The 22,928-nt window shown below is 49.3% G+C and overlaps 1 protein-coding gene across 4 annotated transcripts; it reads left to right on the forward strand.

The window, feature by feature from the left end:
• The first annotated feature begins 21 nt into the window (after nucleotides 1-21).
• On the forward strand, nucleotides 22-12,323 carry SPATA2 (spermatogenesis associated 2). 4 transcript variants are annotated; one of them, XM_030825241.1, is made up of 3 exons: nucleotides 22-390; nucleotides 7,151-7,588; nucleotides 8,898-12,323. In XM_030825241.1, the coding sequence occupies exons 2-3, from the start codon at nucleotides 7,253-7,255 to the stop codon at nucleotides 10,122-10,124; spliced, it is 1,563 nt and encodes a 520-aa protein (XP_030681101.1). In that variant the 5' UTR covers nucleotides 22-390; nucleotides 7,151-7,252; the 3' UTR covers nucleotides 10,125-12,323. The 4 variants fall into 4 exon arrangements, with proteins under 4 accessions (XP_030681101.1, XP_030681103.1, XP_030681102.1 ...); XM_030825243.1 differs by having other exon boundaries at nucleotides 240-515; XM_030825242.1 differs by lacking the exon at nucleotides 22-390 and adding an exon at nucleotides 725-2,272.
• Nucleotides 12,324-22,928: the final 10,605 nt, after the last annotated feature.

The raw sequence follows: 22,928 nt of genomic DNA on the forward strand, positions 1-22,928 counted from the left end.
GCGTCACGTCCGGCCTGTTTACTTCCGGGTCCCAGCCGCAGACGCAGCGATGGCTCGTTAGGCTCCAAAGTGCGGTTCCGCCGCTTTCGTCCTCGCTCTTCGGCCTTCCGCTTTGTCCTCCGCCTCTGGCTTGTAGTCTCCGTCGGCCGTGGGCATCGACCGCTTCCCGGAGCCAGCGCGCAGCCGTGGTCCACTCTCTCTTCGGGCCCGCCTCCTGTCGACGTCACTTCCGGGCCGAGTGTTTCCGGGTCGCTGCTGGCCCCCCGGTACTGGTCTCAGTACCCCTGCAGCCCGCCGGAGCAGCGAGAGCCCGGCGGGGCCCGGCTCCAGAGGCAGCCGCGCCTCCCGCTTGCTTCCCTCGGCCAGGCCGTCCTCGGCGGCAGTGTCAGGGTGAGTGACGGGCGGCCGCGGGCGGAAACTGCCTCCGGGGCTTCCCCAGGCGGAGGGGGCGCCAGACAGCCGCAGGGCTCGGCTGGCCCGGGAGCGGGGTCCCCTCACGGCAGGCAGGACTACAGGTGGGCCCGCTGTTTCGGCGCTCCCGGGACCCCCAGCCTATCCTCAGGATCCCCATTCTCCCGGGAGCTACCTCGCAAGCTCCTGGGACCCGCCGAGGGTGGCTCAGCGCCGCTCAAGAGGAACACCCCCTCTTCGGCGACTGGCCAAACAGGAGGACACCCCGATTTCGCCACGAGGCAGCTACTGCGCAGGGGTTCCCGGTTCAGGCTCTGGCGGCACACCTGGGTTTGTACTCACTGTGTGACCTTGGATAAGTCACTTCATCTTAAGAGCCTCAGTTGCCTATTTAAGTGTGATTGAACCAGGTTGCTAGGGCTGGAGTGGAGATGGAATGAGATCATGCAGGGCCTCTGGCATACAGCAGGCGTCCAATAAATGATAGTTCCTGTTACTTCATTCAATTCACGAACCTGTGGGGAGGGCCAGAATTTGAGACTGGGCTGTTTTTCACAACTGACGTGGCCCCCCGAGGCTGTTGGAATGACCGAGCTGGGACTTAGCAGCCGCCAGCTTCTGTCCCCTGTAGGGAGGGAAACAGCTTCCTTCAGAGCTTCTCCGAGAGAGGCAGCTGCCACTAGGGAAGCTTCTTTCAGCACCGCTGAGGTTATTTTCAGAGGTTTGGAAGGACTGTGTGAATTTCTTTGGAATCTAGTAGGAGTGTGGGGACCTTCTGGTGTTTCACAGCCAGTGGAAGGTGCCTTGGATGTTTCTCGGAGCCTCTTGCTTGGAACGAGTGCATTGGTGTGGGTGGGGAGGTGGAGGGGGTTGAACTGACTTCCCCGTCTCCTGTTTGGAGGCTGATGGAGCTAGACCAGGGATGTGTAAACCTGTGGACAGGGGCAGTGCACAGACCAAAATAGCTCTGCCTGTGCAGAGAGGGGGCGCCTTCAAATGCTGCTTGGGGAACATTTCTGCTTGAATGGGCCAGCTGAGGTAAAGCCAAGCTAATGCTTTGCTACTCGGAATCACTTCACTTCCATGCAGTGGGACTCTAAACAGATACAGCTTTCCTCTTAGATGTTCAAAAAATAACTAAAGAAGCCACTGCATCCCTGACTGTGCAGTATCTGTCTTTCTATTGACTTGCTTTTCAAGAGGGTACCTAGATTGTGGGTGCTGACTGGAGCCATTGACTCTGGGCACCTGCCTGTCTCTGTGTTCAGGATATTCACAGTGCTGTTTTTTTGTTTTTTGGGGTTTGTTTTTTTTTTTTTTTTCCACCAGACTGGCACGGCTTGGCGTTCCAATCCTTGGGTTGCTTGGAGAAATTAACAGCTTCTGTCGCTGGGCTGTCTCGGTCTCCTGTAACCACGATGTTTTTGCAGAGAGCGTATTTTGTTGTTCTTGCAGAGTGCTGGGAATGAATTGCTGGCTCTGTGCTCAGAAAAAACACCAGCTATGACCAGCTACAAGGCATCTTGTATTCTCAGAAAATGTTTTCAGTAGGGATGATGTCAGCTGCTTCATCACTGGCCGATGTCTCTGGCCAGCCTCTTTCCTTGGCCCTTGAGCTTACATCATATAGAGATTAGCTCTCCTAGCCCCATTCGGTGTGGGAAGATGGGAATTTTGCTACTACAGGAATTTTTGTAACTCAACTCTGCTGGCGCCGCCATAAGGCATTCTAACTTAGCCAAACACTTTCGAGTAGAGCTGTCCAGCAGATGCAGCAGGATGGCTTTGCAAGAGTTGGAGTTTTGGCGTTAGACCTAGGTTCAGAGCTCAGATCCACTTCTTCCTAGCCTTGTGACTTAGGGTAAGTGAGTTGGCCTCTGCAAGCCTCAGTTTCCTCTTTAACCTTGGATCTATCCTGTGGATTTCTGTGGTTTTCACAGAGCAGTTAGCAGAGGGCTGCCACACAGTAATCCCTTGGTAAGTGGTACTGATGTAACAATAAATGAGTGAGATAAATTGGAGAAAGCCCAGGCATCAGGGCCTGCCAACAAGAGTTCAGATTCCAGCTCTGACCCTTTCAAACTCTGTTGGGCAGGTTGTTTTAATGGGGGAGCCTGTTTTCTTTATAGAGTTGTGAGGATTAAATGGGATGATTTAGGTAAAGTGGGAAGCCCAGTGCTTAGCACATAGTAGAACCTCAGTAATTGTTAGTCTCTTTCTTTCCTTTCGTTATTGACTGATTGAGACAGGATCTTGCTCTGTCACCCAGGCCTGAGTGCAGTGGTGCCATCATAGCTCACTGCAGCCTCAAACTCCTGGGCTCAGTGGATCCCCCTACCTCAGACTCCCAAGTAGCTAAGACTACAGGTGCGTGTCACCACACCCACCTAATTTTTTTTTTTTTTTTTGTAGAGACGTAGTCTAACTATGTTGTCCAGGCTTGTCTTGCCCTTAATTATCTTTTAGCGTTTACTTTCTTCTGCCTTTTCCCTCAACTACTCAGGTTGGTTTGAGATTTGTTTTAGATCTTCCTGTCCTTGTTGTGAGGATTTTGAACATCAGCTGGGCTGTTTGGATCCCTTTCCTTATTGTTTTTCAGCAACAAACAAGGGTGTGGACTGTGGTGCGATTATAGAGCAGCAGACGCTGAGCCAAGCTTGAGACTGGCTGACTTTGTAAAAAATCAGTCTCTTTGAGTTCAAGGCTGACTTCCTTGGAGAAAAATTACAGCAGTATTCGGAAGCTTAATGTCTCTTTGTTTGAATGGTTCTCAGACTACCAAAAAACAGACCCCGGGGCCAGAGGCATGATGGCAGCTTCTCTTAGATAAGTCAAGAATGGTAAATGCATGTGTGACTATCCTCTCCAGTGCTGCAATACGTTTATTTATGTAGAGATGGAGTTTTTGCTCTGTTGCCCAGGCTGGAGTGCAATGGCACGATCTCAGCTCACTGCAACCTCTCCGTCCTGGGTTGACGCCATTCTCCTGCCTCAGCCTCCTGAGTAGCTGGGATTACAGGTGTTCTCCCAGCTAATTTTTGTACTTCTAGTAGAGATGGGGTTTCGCTATGTTGGCCAGGCTAGTCTCAAACTCCCAATCTCAGGCGATCCACCCACCTTGGCCTCCCAGAGTTGTAGGATTACAGGCGTAAGCCACCGCGCCTGGCCTACATTTTTATTTTTTAAGAGAATATACATTTTAAATTGTTTATTTTTTATGGACAGAACAGTATGAACATAGAGCACATACCTACTTTGATACTAGGTGGTATGCTCTTCCAGCTAGATTTGCAGGCAGGATGTATCTCCTTTATTGCTGTCCTCTACCTGCCCCACCCATCCAGCTCAGGCAGAGGGTGGGGGCTGCAGAAATGGTTGCTGGACATGGGAACCGTGGGGTGGTGAGAGGAATACAGGTTCCAAGTCAGAAGGCCAGGCTTGGATTATCGGGTCCATCATCTGCTAACCTTGAGCTACTTGTCGTACCTCATGCCATCTTTCTGAGTCTGTTTCTTTGCTCTCCAGCTGATCTCCCAGGATTCTTGGGAGGTACCAATGAGAAACTAAAGTGGTGGCATCGTGAATGCTGACATCCTTTGCAGCATCCATTTCTCTTTTCTTCTTTTTCTTTCTTTTTTTTAGAGATGGAGTCTCGCTCTGTCACCCAGGCTGGAGTGCAATGGGGCGATCTCGGCTCACTGCAACCTCCGCCTCCTGGGTTCTAGCAGTTCTCTTGCCTCAGCCTCCCAAGTAGCTGTGATTACAGGTGCACGCTGCCACACCCGGCTAATTTTTTTTTTTTAATTTCAGTAGAGACGGGGTTTCACCGTGTTGCCCAGGCTGGTCTCAAACTCCTGAACTCAGGCAATCCACCTGCCTCGGCCTCCCAAAGTGCTAAGATTACAGGCGTGAGCCACCGTGCCCGGCTGCAGCATCCATTTCGCCTACTTTATCAAGCACAGGCAGGCTCTGTGTTAGGCATTGTGGTGAACAACACAGACATGGTCCTTGCCTTTATGGAGCTTACCAGGAGCTTACCAGCTTACCAGGGAGGGTGGGGGGTGGACAAAGAGAGGAAGCTAGTAAATGAATAAAGCTGATAGTTTCAGATTGTGGTTATCGTAGGAGAATGTGACAATGTGGAACTGGGAAGGTGAGATAGGGTGGTACCTCTAGAGGCTGATGTTTGAGCTGAGGCCTGAATGATGAGAATCTTCATGAGGCAGAATTTTATCCTAAGTGCATTTTGTTTTCTTTTGCAAAGACAGGGTATTGCTATGTTGCCCAGGCTGGTCTCGAACTCCTGGCCTTGAGCAATCCTCCTGCCTTGGCCTTCCAAAGTTCAGGGATTATAGGCGTGAGCCCCCGCACCTGGCCCCTAAGTGGATGTGTTTGCCTCCTGTACTCCTCAGCCTTATTTGTCGCTGTAGCACTGGGCTCCCTCAGCAGTGCAATGTGTTGGAGACAGTGGCCTGTGTCCCTAGTTTTGCTACACATCCCACCTCTCACCCCACCGTTAATACTCCCAGGAGTCTCCTCCTGGGGACAAAATCCATGGAGGAGCCAGACTCCTGGCTCATTGAGATGAGGATGATTTTGTTGACCTCCTGATAGTTGTTGGGCTCATAGGACCTTCCTGGCTGAACACAGGTCTGCTAAAGGAGTCCCCCACATGCCAGGCCCAGTCCTGCTGCAGCTTCTCTCAGCCCCCCTTGCCATCTCCCACACGTAGCAGACATTTATGAAGCACACAGGTCACCTTACTGAGCATGATGGTCACGGTCCTGCACCCACAGAGCTTCTGGGCAGGAGCAGCAGGACCAGAGCATGTGAAAATGCACATCTACCACCCAATCAGAGATATTTGCCCCACTCAGAGAAGGCCTGGCCGCTTAGGGGTACAGCACCTTCAGACAACAGCAACGGCCATCGAGGACTTCCCGGAGCCAGCTCTCTGAGCAGCTTCATATCCCATCATGCATAATCCTCTCGCCAGCTCTGGACAGAGGCGCTATTATTAACCCCGTTTTATAGGAGAAAACCGACACCCAGGGAGGTGGAGCAATTTGCCCAAGTAACCTGGAGAAGCAGCCCTGGCCTCGCTCGCACGTGCCTGGCCGTGGACCCCGTGTCCGTGACCCTGCGCGTGTTGTCTCCCCTGGCCCTGGCAGTGTCCCTCCATTAATCTGGATTCGCTCCCAGCATTGTGGTGACAAGAATATTGCTGGATCTGTGCCTGTTCTACTAACAAGTGGCTAAGCAGATGACAAGATTGTATAAAGCCTGTGTCCCAGCTCAGAACATTCTCTCCTCTCCCAACAGGGGGCTGCAAAGCGCTCTTGTGATAAAGGGGCTGCAGGCTGTCAAAGGCCGGTAACAGCACTCCAGGGGCCAGCAGCCACTGTGGCCTCTTTTGAAAATTGTAAACAAGACTGTATCCCTCTCCCCTTGCTGTAAACTCTTCAGTGGCTTCACGCGGCTGTTTGTACAAAATACCGAATTCTGAATGTGCTGTTGCGGCCTTGGGGCTGAGGGTCCTGCTGATGCTGGCAGCTGCCTCTCCTCAAGCCCCTGCCCTCGCGGCCTCGGCCTCACTGGCTGCAGTTCTGTTCCTGTGCCAGGCTTCCTGCCTCAGGAAAGCAGGGTGTCCTGGGTAAGGGCATGGACTTTGGAGCCAGATTGCCTGGGTTCTGAGCTCAGCTTCTCTGCCTCCTAAGAGTTCTATAACCTTGGACAGTTTCTTTTTCTTAAAATTTTTTTTTGTATTTTTGTAGAGATGTGGTTTCACTGTGTTTCCCAGGCTGATCTCGAGCTCCTGGACTCAAGCCATCCTCCCCCCTCAGCCTCCCAAAGTTCAGGAATTACAGGTGTGAGCCACTGTGCCCAGCCTACCTTGAGCAGTTTCTAATGTCTGTGTCTCAGTTTGTACATGGGTCCACTAGGGCTGCCTGTAGCACCTCTCTCCTAGGATTGTTTAAGAAGAAAAAGTGAGGCTGGGTGTGGGGGCTCACACCTGTAATCCTGGCACTTTGGGAGGCCAAGGCTGGTGGATCACTTGAGGTAAGGAGTTCAAGACCAGCCTGGCCAACATGGTGAAACCCCATCTTGACTAAAAATACAAAAATTAACCAGGCGGGGTGGCAGGTGCCTGTAATCCCAGCTACTTGGGAGGCTGAGGCAGGAGAATCGCTTGAACCCGGGAGGCGGAGGTTGCAGTGAGCCGAGATCATGCCACTGCACTCCAGCCTGGGCAACAGAGCAAGGCTCCATCTCAAAAAAAAAAAAAAAAAAAAAAAAAAAGTAAGTGAGTTAGTGTGTGTGAAGCTCGTCACGTGTCTGGAGCCTCTGGTACTATTAGTTCAGGGCCTTCCTCTACTGCAACTCCTTCCTTGGCCTCTTGGCCTGGCAAACTCCTCATCCTTCAGGTCTGTTGCTGTCTCAAGAGGGCTTTCCTAAACTCCCCCTTCCCCAACAAAACCAGGACAGAAGCCCCTGCTGTACTCACCCAAACTTCTCTTTCAGGAATATTAATCGTATTTTTCATTTGTGAGCACAACAAAGTCAAGGTCCATCTCTCTCTGGCCTCTGTTGTAACCCTGCTTGTAGTACGTGCTCCGTAATGTGCTGCTGGGGTCCAGTGTAGCCCAGGCCAGTTCTGCTGTTCATTTTGCCTCAGCGGCCTGAAGCCGAAGCGCGACCATATCGAGGAATGACATGCTTCTTGTTCCCCTCCTTCCAGAGCACTCCGCTGGTCCAGGCGGCAACATGTCCATGCTTTTAGCGATGTCCCTGCCTCTAATCCAGAAGCCATGGAGGAGATAAGGTAGCCCCCCTCGATCGGATGGGGAAGCCCAGTTCAATGGATACTAAATTCAAGGATGACTTATTTCGGAAGTACGTGCAGTTCCATGAGAGCAAAGTGGATACCACCACCAGCAGGCAGCGGCCTGGCAGCGATGAGTGCCTGCGGGTGGCAGCCTCAACCCTGCTCAGCCTGCACAAGGTGGATCCCTTTTATCGATTCCGGCTGATCCAGTTCTATGAGGTGGTGGAGAGCTCCTTGCGCTCGCTCAGCTCCTCCAGCCTGCGGGCTCTGCACGGCGCCTTCAGCATGCTGGAGACGGTGGGCATCAACCTCTTCCTCTACCCGTGGAAGAAGGAATTCAGAAGCATCAAGGTGAGGTCCTGGAGCAGCCTCCATACAGGCCCTCCTTCTCTCTTCCTGTCCCTGGCAGTCCCTCCTGAGAGGCTATGCCAGTCTGATCCCATCCGTCCTCTGCTCTCAGATCCTCCCGGGCTCCGAACCTTCCCCTGTCTCCAGCATCACCTCTGAACCGTTTCTGGCCCAGCTGCCACACCTTAAGCAGCGACGCTGGGAAGGCAGGGGCAGCCAGGTTATGCAGGGTCTCGTGGCCCAGGGCAAGGGTTGGATTTATTCTGAGTAGGCGGGGAAGGAGGCAGTGTGGGATCTGGCTTGCATCCGAAGAGGGTCATTCTGGCTGTGGTATGGGAAGTAGGCTGTAGAGGGGTGGGGGTAGGTGGGAGGGATGGAGAGAGCAGTTAGGAAGCTTCTCAGCGGTCCCAGCAAGCTGAGGGGTATTCTGGACTAAGTGGGAACAGTAGGGGAGGAGGGGGAATTGAGAGAGGGATCCTGAATCAGACCACGTGGGGGATGGCACAGGAGAGCTGTCATCTAGCCAGGCTTCTTCATTCTGCCATGGGAGGAGTGGTAATCAAGAGAGGGGATGGCACAGGAGAGCTGTCACCTGGCCAGGCCCTTCAGTCTGCCGTGTTACTCAGCGCCTCGTGGAAATGCCAGAGAGGAATGTTCTGATTGTCACCGCATTCTGCCTGTAATCTGGCCCCTTTATTCAGCCATGTTTGCCCAGGCTCCCTCTTCATATGGAGTAGAGTCTTCGTGCCCCACTAGGAAGTAAGAGGTTTTGCTCCCTGTTTTTAAGAAAGGAGCTGCTGCCGGGTGTGGTGGCTCACTCCTGTAATCCCAGCACGTTGGGAGGCCGAGGCGGGTGGATCACGAGGTCAGGAGTTTGAGACCAGCTTGACCAGCACGGTGAAACCCCGTCTCTGCTAAAAATACAAAAATTAGCTGGGCGTGGTGGCGGGCGCCTGTAATCCCAGCGACTCAGGAGGCTGAGGCAGGAGAATCACTTGAACCTGGGAGGCGGAGGTTGCGGTGAGCCAAGATCGCGGCATTGCACTCCAGCTTGGGCGACAGAGCGAGACTCTATCTCAAAAAAAAAAAAAGGAGCTGCTGGATCATTTCCTTGCACAACTCCTGAGTGCTTAGCAAGCCCCAGCCCCTGCCTCCTCTGCCTCCCACAGGGTGAGACTGTCGAGATCCTTCCCTGCCCGGCCCTCTCCCCGCCGCCCCACCTCAGACCTGGACATCCTTTGCTTTGACATAGTCTCTGTCTTGTGTCTCTGAGAGAAAATCCCACCTTTCTTTTCTACTCCCTCCCTTCTAGACCTACACGGGCCCTTTTGTTTATTATGTCAAGTCGACATTACTGGAAGAGGACATCCGAGCCATCCTGAGCTGCATGGGCTACGCACCTGAGCTAGGCACTGCGTACAGGCTCAGAGAGCTCGTGGAGACCCTCCAGGTGAAGATGGTCTCCTTTGAGCTCTTTCTGGCCAAAGTCGAGTGTGAGCAGATGCTAGAAATCCACTCACAAGTGAAGGACAAGGGCTACTCCGAGCTGGACATTGTGAGCGAGCGCAAGAGCAGTGCAGAGGACGTGCGCGGCTGCTCGGACGCCCTGCGGCGGCGGGCGGAGGGCCGGGAGCACCTGACGCCCTCCATGTCACGAGTGGCACTCCAGAAGTCGGCCAGCGAGCGGGCGGCCAAGGACTACTACAAGCCCCGTGTGACCAAACCCTCGAGGTCAGTGGATGCCTATGACAGCTACTGGGAGAGCCGGAAGCCACCCCTGAAGGCCTCATTGAGTCTTCGGAAGGAGCCTGTGGCAGCGGATGTGGGGGACGACCTCAAGGATGAGATCATCCGCCCATCCCCTTCGCTGCTGACCATGGGCAGCTCCCCCCACGGCAGCCCGGATGCGCTTCCACCCGCCTCCCCCAGCAACGGCCCGGGCCTGCTGCGCGGTACCTACTTCTCCACTCAGGATGACGTGGATCTGTACACAGACTCCGAACCCAGGGCCACCTACCGTCGGCAGGATGCTCTGCGGCCGGATGTGTGGCTGCTCAGAAACGATGCCCACCCCCTCTACCACAAGCGCTCGCCCCCTGCCAAAGAGTCCGCCCTCTCCAAGTGCCAAAGCTGTGGGCTGTCCTGCAGCTCCTCCCTCTGCCAGCGCTGTGACAGCCTGCTCACCTGTCCTCCAGCTTCCAAGCCCAGCGCCTTCCCCAGCAAGGCCTCCACTCATGATAGCCTGGCCCACGGGGCATCTCTGCGGGAGAAGTACCCAGGCCAGACTCAGGGCCTCGACCGCCTCCCGCACCTTCACTCCAAATCCAAGCCCTCCACCACGCCTACTTCCCGCTGTGGCTTCTGCAACCGCCCAGGCGCCACCAACACCTGCACCCAGTGTTCAAAAGTCTCATGTGACGCCTGCCTCAGTGCTTACCATTATGATCCCTGCTACAAAAAGAGTGAGCTGCACAAGTTCATGCCCAACAACCAGCTGAACTACAAGTCCACCCAGCTGTCCCATCTCGTGTACAGATAGACTGGCCTCGCCCCTTCCAGCTCCAAGGGCTACATCAACCGACCTTTCGGGTTTCACGGTGAAGAAGTACTAATGCATTGATCTCAGAGGCAGAGGCCTGCACTTGACCATGTAGGTGGCAGAGATCGTGGGCTGGCTGTGTCCACGTGCGAGTTCACTTAGCGACTCAGATGTTTCAACCAATGGCTGCTTTGTTGTCTGACAAGGGAGAAGGTGGCACTTCCGTTCAGATTCATTTTGCTAATCTCTCCACTCCCTGTTCAGTTGGTTCTTATTTTGGGGTTTGGTTTTGTTTTGTTGTTTTGTTTTTTCCTTTAAAGAGGATTTCTGTCTCTGGGACCCTCGCCGCACCTACCCCTCCCATTGCAAAGCCAACTTGGACTGGGAAGGGCCCTTCAGGTCACCAAACATCCACCTGGAGCGGCGAGCTAGAGGCCTGTTGGCTTGTGAAATGAGCCCTCCTGCCACACGGGGCCTCTCCCAAAGGCTCATCCCTTGGCCGCCCCCTTCCTAAACACAAGGATCCCCAGCTGGACTCCCCACCCCCTGGCTTTCCCACCTCTCCAGGTGTCAAAGGTGAACCGAGTCCAGTATTAGCTGAATGTGATTTCGTACACCACAGCTCAGTCAGCCCATGGCCTTCGTGAACTTTGCTCCAACACATTGATGTGTGGGCTTCCCACAGCAGGACTGACTTCCCCCTTTCTGTTGTTTGCACATGCCCCTCTTACTGTACTGTCAATAGATATTTTTGAGATTTATTTTTAAATAAATATTCAACTTGCTGTGTGTTTCAACGTGGTTAAAAAAAATGAATTATGTAGCTATTTATTAAATGCCCTGGGTTCTTTAGTCTTCCATGGGAGGGCCTCGCGCCCATTCGTGTTGTATCCTCCACTCACTACGGCCCAAGGGGAGAGGAGAGTTTGGGGCAGGGAAGAACAGACATGAAGCCTCCTTTTCTTGAGCTGGTGGAGAGCCACTGTCTTCCCTGCAGTAACTATCTATACACCTACCTCCAGTGTGCACTTAGGGGGTGAGCGCGGGCGTCGAGGTCTGTGTGCCTGCAGACTGCTAACCTAGTGACAATTCAGGGACCTCGCCTGTCGGACCTATAGCTTGCTGAGCAGGAACTTTGCACTTCACACTTCTTGAGTCTCGTTTCAGAAGGAAAATCATTTGGGATTCCTACTGCCCCTCCATCTCAATCCTCTTCTCTTCACCAGTTTCCAGGACTCATCCGCAACATTTGCAATCTTTTTGCACTAAAAGTGGGCAGGAGTCGGCATGTGCCCATCAGACAGACGGCTCCTCAGATGCTCAGCTAAGCCTAAGCGCTTCCAAGCCTGAAGTCCCCTTCAGCTCCTCATGTGAATTACCAACCCCTGGATTTTCCTTGTGGGGGTAGAAGAGCAGGAGTGGGGCAAGAGTTGGAAAATAAAGCCGCTTCCTTGTGAACTAACAATATATTTTAGCCATAACTGTTTGTGATGTACACAATGTTAAGGGATTTATATGCAGTGGGTTTTTCTGGGAGAAAGTTATTCAGCTCTTGAGCAAGTTTAAGTCTGGCTGAATCCTGAGGCCACTGTGAATTTGCTGATGTTCTTCCAACTCAGTTGAGTGATTTTAAGGTTTTCCAAATCTTCTATGGCTCTCTTTTTAATATATATATATATATATATATATATCTGGTAGATCACATGTAGATGTACAGTGTGTATATTAAGCTGAATTTCAACCAACTTTATTACTAAGACCAGCTTAGCGGGGCGTTCGTCTTTGATGTTCTTCCTTTTCACATTTCAGAATCGGCAATGCCTGGCCCACTCCTGAGAGCTCTAGTTTTCTAGTTTTCCATTTCCAGATTGTGCCAGCATTACAGTAACTAACTCTTTTTAACCAACCGTGATGCCACGTAACTTACCCTATGGACAAAAGCAGGAATGACCAATACATCCTAAGAGGGAAAGTCCAGTGTACTTGTCATGACGGACGCACTGTGGTCACAGACTAGAATACGAAATACTACAGCCCTGCTCCCTGGTGTGCATCTTACTGGATGAGGTTGCTGTGATTGAGATAGTTAAATACATGCTAATTTAAAAATGCAGATGTTTTGCATTTGATTTCTACCAAGAGTTGAAATGTTGAGAGATGATTAAAAATAATAATAATAAAGTGTCTTCCATTGTTAAATGAAGTGTTTGGGGTTTTATGTCCCCTGGCCCCGCTTCTTTGAAGTTTGGTTACTTGGGAGTTTATTTTTCCTCAAGCTGTATTTAGTTTTTTAATGACAAGACTTAAATTTTCTCTTCCACGAAACTGGCAAATAGCATTTGAGTGCTATAACTGCGAGCCTAGCACTTTTTATTTTTTTAATTTTTTGTAAAAAAAATTTTTTTTTTTTTTTGAGACGGAGTCTCGCTCTGTCGCCCAGGCTGGAGCACAGTGGCGCTATGTCAGCTCACTGCAAGCTCTGCCTCTCGGGTTCACGCTGTTCTCCTGCCTCAGCCTCCCAAGTAGCTGGGACTACTGCGCCTGGCTAAGTTTTCGTTATTTTTAGTAGAGACGGGGTTTCACCATGTTAGCCAGGATGGTCTCGATCTCCTGACCTTGTGATCTACCCACCTCGGCCTCCCAAAGTGCTGGAATTATAGGTGTGATCCACTGTGCCCGGCTGTGTTTTTTTTTTTTTCAATTTAAGACAGGGGCTCTGTTACTTCCCAGTCTGGAGTACAGTTGTGCGATCATGGCTAGCTGTAGCCTTGGACTTTCGTGATCCTCCCACCTCAGCCTCCTAAGTAGCTACAGGTGGGCACCACTATGTCTGGCTTATTTTAATCTTTTGTAGAGGTGGGGTCTCACTATATTGCCCAGGCTGGTCTCAATCTCCTAGGCTCAAGTGATCCTCCCGCCAGGCATTTGTATCCTGAGACTATGTGCATGATCTTGTTTGCTAGCTTCAGTCATCCTATTAAATAGGCACTATTACGATCTCCATCTTACATATGGGGAAATGGCGGTACATAGAGTTCAGATGTTTCCCAAGGAGGGGTGTGCATCATCCAGGAGAAATGCTTGATAGTAGAGACAAGGAGGCATTAATAACATTGGAAGATGTTTTTTAAAAGTTAATTCCATTTGAATTTTTTTCCATCCATTTAACTGTCTCGAGGAGGGAGTCAGTTCGATGCTACCTTGTCTTTAACAGAGAAACCTGGCGTCAGACACAGCCTGTGGCAGGCTCTTAGCCAGGTTTTGTTACCTTCCTTCTAGGGCAGGCCATATTACTTTTCCATCATAACAGTGATAGGTTTGCTTTAAAAATCAATTTAAGGGCCGGGTGCGATGGCTCACGCCTGTAATCCCAGCACTTTGGGAGGCTGAGGCGGGAGGATCACCTGAGGTTAGGAGGTTGACTAGCCTGGCCGACATGGTGAAACCCCGTCTCTACTAAAAATACAAAAATTAGCTGGGCATAGTGGCGGGTGCCTGTAATCCCAGCTACTCAGGAAGCTGAGGCAGGAGAATCGCCTGAACCCGTGAGACGGAGGTTATAATGAGCCAAGATTGTGCCATTGCACTCCAGCCTGGGTGACAAGAGTGAAACTCCATCTCGGAAAAAAAACAACAAAAAACAAGGTGTTTTTTTCTTAAGTGAGGATTGACTTAAAAGCAAAATACATGGCAGAAATCTTAAGGCAGCAGCAGCAGCAGGCCTGTGCCCACCCACTGACCACACTGCTGTGTGGGCTCCCAGCAGGCAGCTCAGCTGTCAGGGCAGACACTGAACAGGTTTCTCCATTTCATTTGCTGGCTGAACAAATACCCAGGCCTTGGGCCAAAGCCAGGCTCAGGTGCTGGATTGCTTTGAGCTATAGCATAGGAAACGGCATTGCCACCCTGGCTGTCGGGGGTAGCAGTTTCCTGGAGACGCACACCTACCCTGGGAGAGCTAAGGAAGCCAGGCGCTCGCTCAGCATCCAAAAGGGAGCAGAGACGTCAGAGCAGATTGCTTCATGTACATTACATGTACATGTAAATGACAAACATATTTAAACCTCATTGGGCCCACCAGCTGGACAGCATTAGCTCTGCTGGCCAATCTTTGGCACCTAGGATGCTAGATTACCAATCTCAGGGATGACAGCTGTGGCAGACACCAAATCGTACCCCAGTCTCCATCCCCTTCCCCCTTGGTAGTAGAAGCCCTGGTTTTCAAATCTGTGGCCACCTACAATAAAGATTCCCTTCCCTAGCCTTTCCTGCAGCCACGTGTGGTCAGATGACTGTCTGGTCCCTGGATGGAGAGGTGCTTTGTGTGGTGTCTGGGCATGGCCTTCAAGGAAGGGTGCTTGCCCTTCCCACCCGGCCCTTCTTCCTGGCTGTAATGGCTGTGATGGCTGGAGTTGGAGCTGCTCTATGAAGCTGAGGGGGCCAAGCGAGGAAAGGGTGGGCAGCAGCTACAGCAGCTGGTCCTGATGCTCTGGAAGCTGCCCCCATGGCCTGCCCGTGCTGCCTGCCTCTGGGTCTGTTATATGAAAAATAAACTGTTACCTCACTTAAGCCACTTTCCCCCCAATTTGTCTATTTTTTTTTTTTTTTTTTTTTTGAGATGGAGTCTCACTCTGTCACCCATGCTGGAGTGCAGTGGCGCAATCTCGGCTCACTGCAAGCTCTGCCTCCCAGGTTCACACCATTCTCCTGCCTCAGCCTCCTGAGTAGCTGGGACTACAGGCGCCCGCCACCACGCCTGGCTAATTTTTTGTATTTTTAGTAGAGACGGGGTTTCACCGTGTTAGCCAGGATGGTCTCGATCTCCTGACCTCGTGATCTACCCACCTCGGCCTCCCAAAGTGCTGGGATTACAGGTGTGAGCCACCGCGCCCGGCCTGATTTGTCTATTTTTAAAACCTTTTTGTTTACAAAAGACGTGAAGCCTAATCTGGGCAACATAGTGAGACCCCATTAAAAAAATTAGCTGGGATGGTGGCACATGCCTTTGGTCCCCAGCTACTTGGGAGGCTAAGGTGGGAGGATCACTTGAGCCCAGATGTTCCAGGCTTCACTGAGCTGTGATGGCACCACTGCAGTCCAGCCTGGGCAGCAGAGTGAGACTCTGTCTCAAAAAAATAAAAAATAAAAAAATAAAAAAAGCAAAAAGTGATACTAGTATAATGAATCCCAGCTTCAGCAACTGAACAGTTAGTTACCAACTTGTGGCCAATCTGGTTTTGTCTCTACCCTGGCCATCCACTTTCCTGCTCCCAAACTCTTCTGAAGCAAATTCTAGACATCTGTCTCATTTGTGAATTTTTTCAGTGTTTATCTAAAAGACGAGGGCTTTTAAAACATGATACCTGCTACGGACTGCATATGTCCCCCCCAAGAAAAAACAAACGTTGAAACCTAGTCCCCCCAGTGTGCTGGTATTAGGAGGGCACTTTAGGAGGTGATTAGGTCATGTGGGTGGGGCCTTCATGAATGAGATGGGTGCCCTTACAAGGGGCTGAAGAGAATGGAGTTCTCCCAGCACAGGAAGACCCAGTGAGCTGACTGTCTGTGAACCAGGAATTGGGCCCTTGCCAGACACTGAATCTACCAGTGCCTTAATCTTGGACTTCTTAGCCTCCAGAACTAAGAGAAATAAATTTTTGTTGCATAAAAGCTACCCAGTCTGTGGTATTTTGCAGCCTGAACAGGCTGAGACAGTATTACCATCACATTAACTTTTTTCTTGCGACGTGTTTGTTGAGGAAACTGGATTGTTTGTCCTTTAGAGTTTGCCAGAGCCTAAATGTTTATTTCAGCCTGCTTGTTGTTTTAGCACTGGGAGTAGTTGTTCTCTCTGTTTATCTCCAATTTCCTACTGTTTATTTGCACATATTGTGCAAAAGTAGAAAAATAAATACTTCTTATTGGTATGATTCAAGGCTGCAGCTTCATAAACGAGGGATGAGTGGAAATCACTTAAGGCAGGGATGAGCTTAAGGGATGAGAGTAGGTCCAGGTTTTCAGACATGCGAATCTCCACTGGTAACACATTTCAGGTCCTATGTGAGGAGGAGGAGGCGGTTCAAGTGGAACTGCAGGACTATACGGCGTTCTATTTTTAATGTTTTGAGGAGTCTCCATACTGTTTCCATAGCAGCTGTACCCATTTTATCATTTTTATTTATATTTTAATTAATTTTCTTATTGTACCCCTGAACTTAATATATTTTATTTTTTTGAGATAGAGTCTGACTCCGATTACCCAGGCTAAAATACAGTTGGCATGATCTTAGCTCACTGCAGCCTCGACCTCCCAGGCTCAGGTGATCCTCCCAACCTCAGTCTCCGGAGTAGCTGGGATGACAGAGGCACGCCACCACGCCCGGCTAATTTTTTTGTATTTTTAGTAGAGACGGGGTTTCATCATATTGCACAGGCTGGTCTCAAACTCCTGGACTCAAGCGATCCACCTGCCTCGGCCTCCCAAAGTGCTGGGATTACAAGCATGAGCCACCACGCCTGGCCAGCGGTACCATTTTATATTCCCACCCACAGTACAAGAATCCCCATTTCTCCACGTCTTTGCTAACACTTGTTATTTTCTGGGGTTGGTTTGTTTTTATAGCAGCCTTCCTAATGGAATGAGATGATATCTTATTGTTTTGATTCATATTTCTCTAATGATTAGTGATGTTGAGCATCTTTTCATATGCTTTTTGGCATATATATCTTCTTTGGAGAAATGTCTATTCAAGTCTTTTGCTCACTTTTAATTTTTGTTATTTTAAAAACAGAGACGGGATCTCTCTATGTTGCCCAGGCTTGTCTCGAACTCCTGGGCTCAAATTAGCTCCTGTCTTGGTCTCCTAAAGTGCTGGGACTACAGGCATGAGCCACTGTGCCCAGCCCTTTGCCCACTTTTTAATTGGGTAAATTTTTTGTTTTTTATTTGCAGTTCTTTATATAGTCTGGATATTGATCCCTTATCAGATACATGATTTGCAAATATTTTCTCCCATTCCATAGGTTATCTTTTTCATACTGTTATTTCTTTTGATGTGCAAAAGTTTAAAAGTTTGATGTAGTCGGCTGGGCGTGATGGCTCACACCTGTAATCTTAGCACTTTGGGAGGCTGAGGCGGGCAGATCACCTGAGGTCAGGAGTTTGAGGCCAGCCTGGCCAACATGGTGAAACCCCATCTCTACTAAAAATACAAAAATTAGCCGGGTGTGGTGGTGCATGCCTGTAATCCCAGCTACTCAGGAGGCTGAGGCAAGAGAATTGCTTGAACCCAGAAGGCAAAGACTGCAGTGAGCCAAGATTGCGCCAGTGCATTCCAGCCTGAATAACAAAGCGAGACTCTGTCTCAAAAAAAAAAAAAAAAAAAAGTTTGATGTAATCCCATTTGTCTATTTTTGCTTTTACTGCCTATGCTTTTGGTATAATATCTAAGAAATCATTGCCAAATTCAATGTCATGAAGTTTCCCCTTAAGTTGTCTTTATAGTTTTGGGTCATACATTTAGGTTTTTTATCTATGTTGAGGTGATTTTTGTATACAGAATAAGGTAGGGGTCTAACTTCATTCTTTTCCTTATGAATGTCCAGTTTTCCCAACACTATCTAGTGAAGAGACAGTCCTTTCCCCATTGAGTGGTTTTGGTACTCTTGTTGAACATCATTTGACCATATATGTGAGGGTTTATTTTTGGGCTCTCTATTCCATTCCATTGGTCTATGAGTGTATACCTGTTTTCATGCCAGTACCATACTAGTTTGATTACTGTAGCTCTGTAATATACTTTGAAATCATGAAGTGTAATGCCTCCACCTTTGTTCTTTTTTAAGATTGTTTTGGCTATTCAGGGTCCCTTGAGATCCCATATGAATTTTAGGATGGTTTTTTCTATTTCTGTAAAAAATGCCATTTATAGGGATTGCATTGAATCTGTAGATCCAGTTTGGGCAGTATAGATTTTTTTGTTGTTGTTTTTTTGAGACAGGTTCTCACTCTATCACCCAGGCTGGAGTGCAGTGGTGCAGTCATGGCTCATTGCAGCCTTGAACTCTTGGCTCAAGAGATCCTCCCACCTCAACCTCCCAAGTAACTGGCACCACAGGCATGTGCCACGCATGGCTAATTCTTAAATTTTTTTTGTAGAAACAGGGTTTCACTGTGTTGCCCAGGCTGGTCTTGAATTCTGGCCTCAAGTGATTTGGGAGGCCTTGGCCTCCCAAAGTGCTGGGATTACAGGCGTGAGACACCATGCCTGGCCCTATTTGTGTCTTTTAAAATTTCTTTCAGCAAGTTTTATAGTGTTCAGTGTACAAGTCTTTCTTGCTGCTTGGTTAAATTTATTCCTATTTAATTCTTTTTGATGCTATTATAAATGGGATTTTTTCTTAATTTCCTTTTCTGATTGTCCACTGTTTATAGAAATGCAGCTGACTTGTGTGTATTGACTTTGTATCCTGCAACTTTGCTGAATTTATTTATTAGTTTGAACAGTTTTTTTCTTGTGGAATCTTCAGGGTTGTCCACATATAAGATCATGTCATCCATGAGATAATTTTAACTTCTTCCTTACCAACCGGGGTATCTTTTCTTTGGTTTTCTTGCTTAATTGCTCTGGCTAGAACTTCCAGTACTACGTTGAATTGAAGTGGTGAATGCAGACATCCTTGCCTTGTTCCTGATCTTAGAGGATAAGCTTCCAGTCATTCACCATTAAGTATACTGTCAGCTGTTATCCTAGATGGCCTGTATTGTGTTGTGGTAGTTTCCCTCTATTCCTAGCTGGTTGAGTGTTTTGATCGTGAAAGGGTGTTGAATGTGTGCATGTATTGCATGGTAGTTGGCTGTTGGGGTTTGCTTGGATTTGGGTCTGATCTCTGTGGTAAGAATACTTGATGCGTATTCTCTCATCAGGAGGCATATTATGTCGAGTTCTCTCCCTTTGGGGAATTAGCAGCTATTAAGGCTGTTACTTCCCACTTAGATCCATTATTTCACTGGAAGTTACAAAATAGAGATATTCCAACTCAATGATTTCTTCTTTGTTTCGCAGCTGGAATACTTCTATAAAAGGAAACCTCCCTGTGATGGTGGTTATGCGAATCTACACGATATAAAATTGCATAGAACTAAACACACACACACGAGTGCCTGTAAAACTAATGAAGTTGGAACAATATCTGTGGACTGTGGCAATGCCAGTTTCTTGGTTGTGAAACTATTCTGTAGTTGTGCAAGATGTTACCACTGGGGATAACGGGGGGAAGAGTACATCGGACCTTTCTGTACTATTTTTTTTTCAACTTCTTGAAAATCTATGATTTTTTTTTTTCTTGAGACGGGGTCTCATTCTATCACCCAGGCTACAGTGCAGTGGCACGATCACAGCTCACTTTAGCCTTGACCTCCTGGGTTCAGGTGGTCCTCCTGCCTCAGCCTTCTGAGTAACTGGGACCACAGGTGTACACCAACATGCTGGCTAGTTTTTTTTAATTATATATAGAGAGACAGGGTCTCCCTATGTTGCCCAGGCTGGTCTCAAACTCCTGGGCTCAAGCAGTCTTCCCACCTTGGCCTCCCAAAGTGTTGGGATTGCAGGTGTGAGCCACCACACCTGGCCTCATTCTTCTGTTTTTTTCCCCAACCTTTAAAAAATGTTAAAACCATTTTTAGCTCTTAGGTAGTACAGACACAGGAGGCAGGCTGGATTTGGGCCACAGGCAGTAATTTGCCAATCTTTGCCCCAGGGCTAGGAGAGGAATCGTGGGTGGAAGGGCCGCAGGCCTCTCCATGGTGACTGCATCAGTTTGAACCCTCACCTGTTTCCCTAGGGGCCTTCAAGTCACTCCATCTAATGCACTGCCCCTCTAGTTCTGGTCAAAGAACATGTGTGTTCCTTATTATTGAATTAATAAATATTCTTTATGAGAGAAATAGAAAATATATGCAAACAGCAAGATTTTAAAAGTTACCTATAGTCGGCCAGATGCGGTGGCTCATGCTTATAATCCCAGCACTTTGGGAGGCCGAGGTAGGTGGATCACTTGAGGTCAGGAGTTTAAGACCAGCCTGAACAACATGGTGAAACTCCATCTCTACTGAAAATACAAAATTAGCCAGGCGTGGTGGCAGGGGCCTGTAGTCCCAGCTACTTGGGAGGCTGAGGCAGGAGAATCTCTTGAACCCGGGAGGTGGAGGTTGCAGTGAGCCAAGATCGTGCCACTGCACTCTAGCCTGGGCAACAAGAGCGAAACTCCATCTCAAAAACAAAAAAGTTACCTATAATCCTTCCACTTGGAGAGAACCAAAGTTAAGTTAAAACTCTATGTCTATCCTTTAAGATTTTTTTCCTATATGCACATACTGCTAATTTAATTTATAGAGGCACCATCTATTGACATGGTTCTGAAATCTCCTTTTCTCAGTTCATGAAGTTGTAACAGCATTATTTTGGTTGTAACAAAATACCCAACCAGAAATGGCAGATACAGAACATGTATTGCCCCACGTAATGAGATCCAGAGGGAGGTCAGTTCTAGGACTGGTTAATTCACTGCTCCAGCAGTGTCATTAACAACACACAAGCCTTCTGTCTTTCTGCTCTGCCATCCTCAGCATGGTGGCAAGGTGTTCCCTCCTGGTCTCCAAATGGCTGCAGCAGGTGCAGGCATTACATCCTCAAGTAATGGGAGGCAAAGGTCAGACAATGGGAAGTGAACATGTCCCTTCCTTGAGTGTCTTTTTGAGAGTAAGGAAAGTTTTAGAAATTCCTCAAAAGATTGCTTCAGGCCAGGTGCGGTGGCTCACACCTGTAATCCCAGCACTTTGGGAGGCCGAGGTGGGCGGATCACCTGGGGTCAGGAGTTTGAGACCAGCCTGGCCAATAGGGCAAAACCCCATCACTACTAAAAATACAAAAAGCAGCTGGTCGTGGTGACAGGCGCCTGTAATCCCAGCTACTGAGGAGGCTGAGACAGGAGAATCGCTTGAACCCACGAGGCGAAGATTGCAGTGGCCACGAGCTGAGATTGTGCCACTGCACTCCGGCCTGGGCGACAGAGCGAGACTTCGTTTTTTTTTTTTTTTTTTTTTTTTTTTGATCGCTTCATTCTCCTGCCAAATAAGGTCATAGACCCATTCCTCAGCCAATCTCAGACAAGTAGAGGGAATGACCAGGAACAACCTGAACTGAGAACTGGCTGTTTCCCCTTGAAGCATACAGTCACCCATTACACGAACCACATGGGTTCTCTTAGCAAAGACAACAGGGCCCAGGGAAGAAGTGGTGGTTGAAAGGAACCACCAGGTCTTCCATATTAGGGATGAATGGGTGCGTGCTGGAGTACCAGTATGTGTATTTTTATAAAAGGATGTACTAAAATTTCTACTTTCATTTTTAGTCATTTTGAAATCTCAAACAGCATTTAAGGAGAGGGTGAAATGTTTCTCTCTCTCTAAAGGTGGTAAAATGCTGGTCTGATAACATTCTAAACGTTTTTCCACATCCTTAGAATCTTGAATTGTTGGTAAATATTCTATCATCATTTATTTCACCAATCCCCCATTCATGGACAAAGAAGTTGTTTTCCATTTTTCCTTATTCAGATATTGCCGGGATGACCATTCTTGGAGTGCAATTTTCATGCACTTTCCTTTTGCCCCATGAGTGGAACTGCTGGGCCCTTTTCAGGCTTTGGAGAGCTGTCACCACAGTGTCCTCTGGAGAGTGTGAGCCAGCTGCCCTCCCACCAGCAGATAGGAGCGTATGGCTCATCTTCGCCACAAAATGAACCAACTACATTTTTGTGCCCTTTTTTTTTCTGCAAGCAAAGACTTATTTTCTTCCCCATTTACATCAGGGTGTTAGCTGGCAGCTACCTGTATGCGCAGTGGTTCCTTCTGTCCCCAGCACCAGGCTGGTCCTAACTGATGCTAAGATCCCCCAGGTCTGCCAGGCGGCCTCCCCAGGCAGGGGGAGTGTGGCTGATGCCTGCCTGCTCTCCTGCAGGTCCATAAATATTCACAGAGGACCCTCATTTACGGGGCACTTACTGTCACCTAGGGCCTTGAGATGACTGTACTGGCCCCTGGCCCCTGACCCCCACTGCCCTTCATGTCTCACATCTTCTGTGGCTAGAGCCAGAGGGCTGTGTTGTCCCTTGCTTGGGGTAGGGGGTTGCCTCCAAGAGGCAGTGGGGCCCCACTCCAGGCCAGCTTCATTCCCCTAGTGCCCTGTGGAATAATAAGCGGGGGTTACAGGACCCTCAACTTTGTGCGTGACCTTCCAACCCCCTGCTAGCTTTCTAGCCTCTAAGGAAAATATTTCTTGCCTCGATTGCTCCCCTCTACCCTGAGAGCTTTTTCTAGGGAGTTGAGAAGGTTGAAATACAAATGAAACATACCCTGTTCCCTCTGTGGGAACGAGGTGCCCACTCAGGACCACCCCCCACCTTTGCTGCCAGCACTCCATTCCGTCCCAGCTGACACTCTGCTCAGCACAGCGCAGCTCCACTTCCCAGCCACCCTCGCAGGCAGGGCTGGCCTGGAAAATTCTGCTGTTAGCCAGAGTCCTTATCACTCTCGTGGTGCCTCCCTGACACTGAGGCCAAGTGTCAGCTACCACTTGTCATCATACTTGCAGTTTTTATTATGGTGGAGAAATAGTTCTCTGAATCTGGGTTTCCACCAAAAGCCATGGGAGCCCACTGTGGCCTCAGGAGTCTCCCCTGGGGTGGGCTGAAGCACAGGGTGGGAAGGAACCAGGAAACTCAGCTCTTGCCCCCTGGCCGGGG

The sequence above is a fragment of the Nomascus leucogenys genome, chromosome 13 (assembly GCF_006542625.1).
Source record: "Nomascus leucogenys isolate Asia chromosome 13, Asia_NLE_v1, whole genome shotgun sequence".
NCBI classification, from domain to species: Eukaryota; Metazoa; Chordata; class Mammalia; order Primates; family Hylobatidae; genus Nomascus; species Nomascus leucogenys.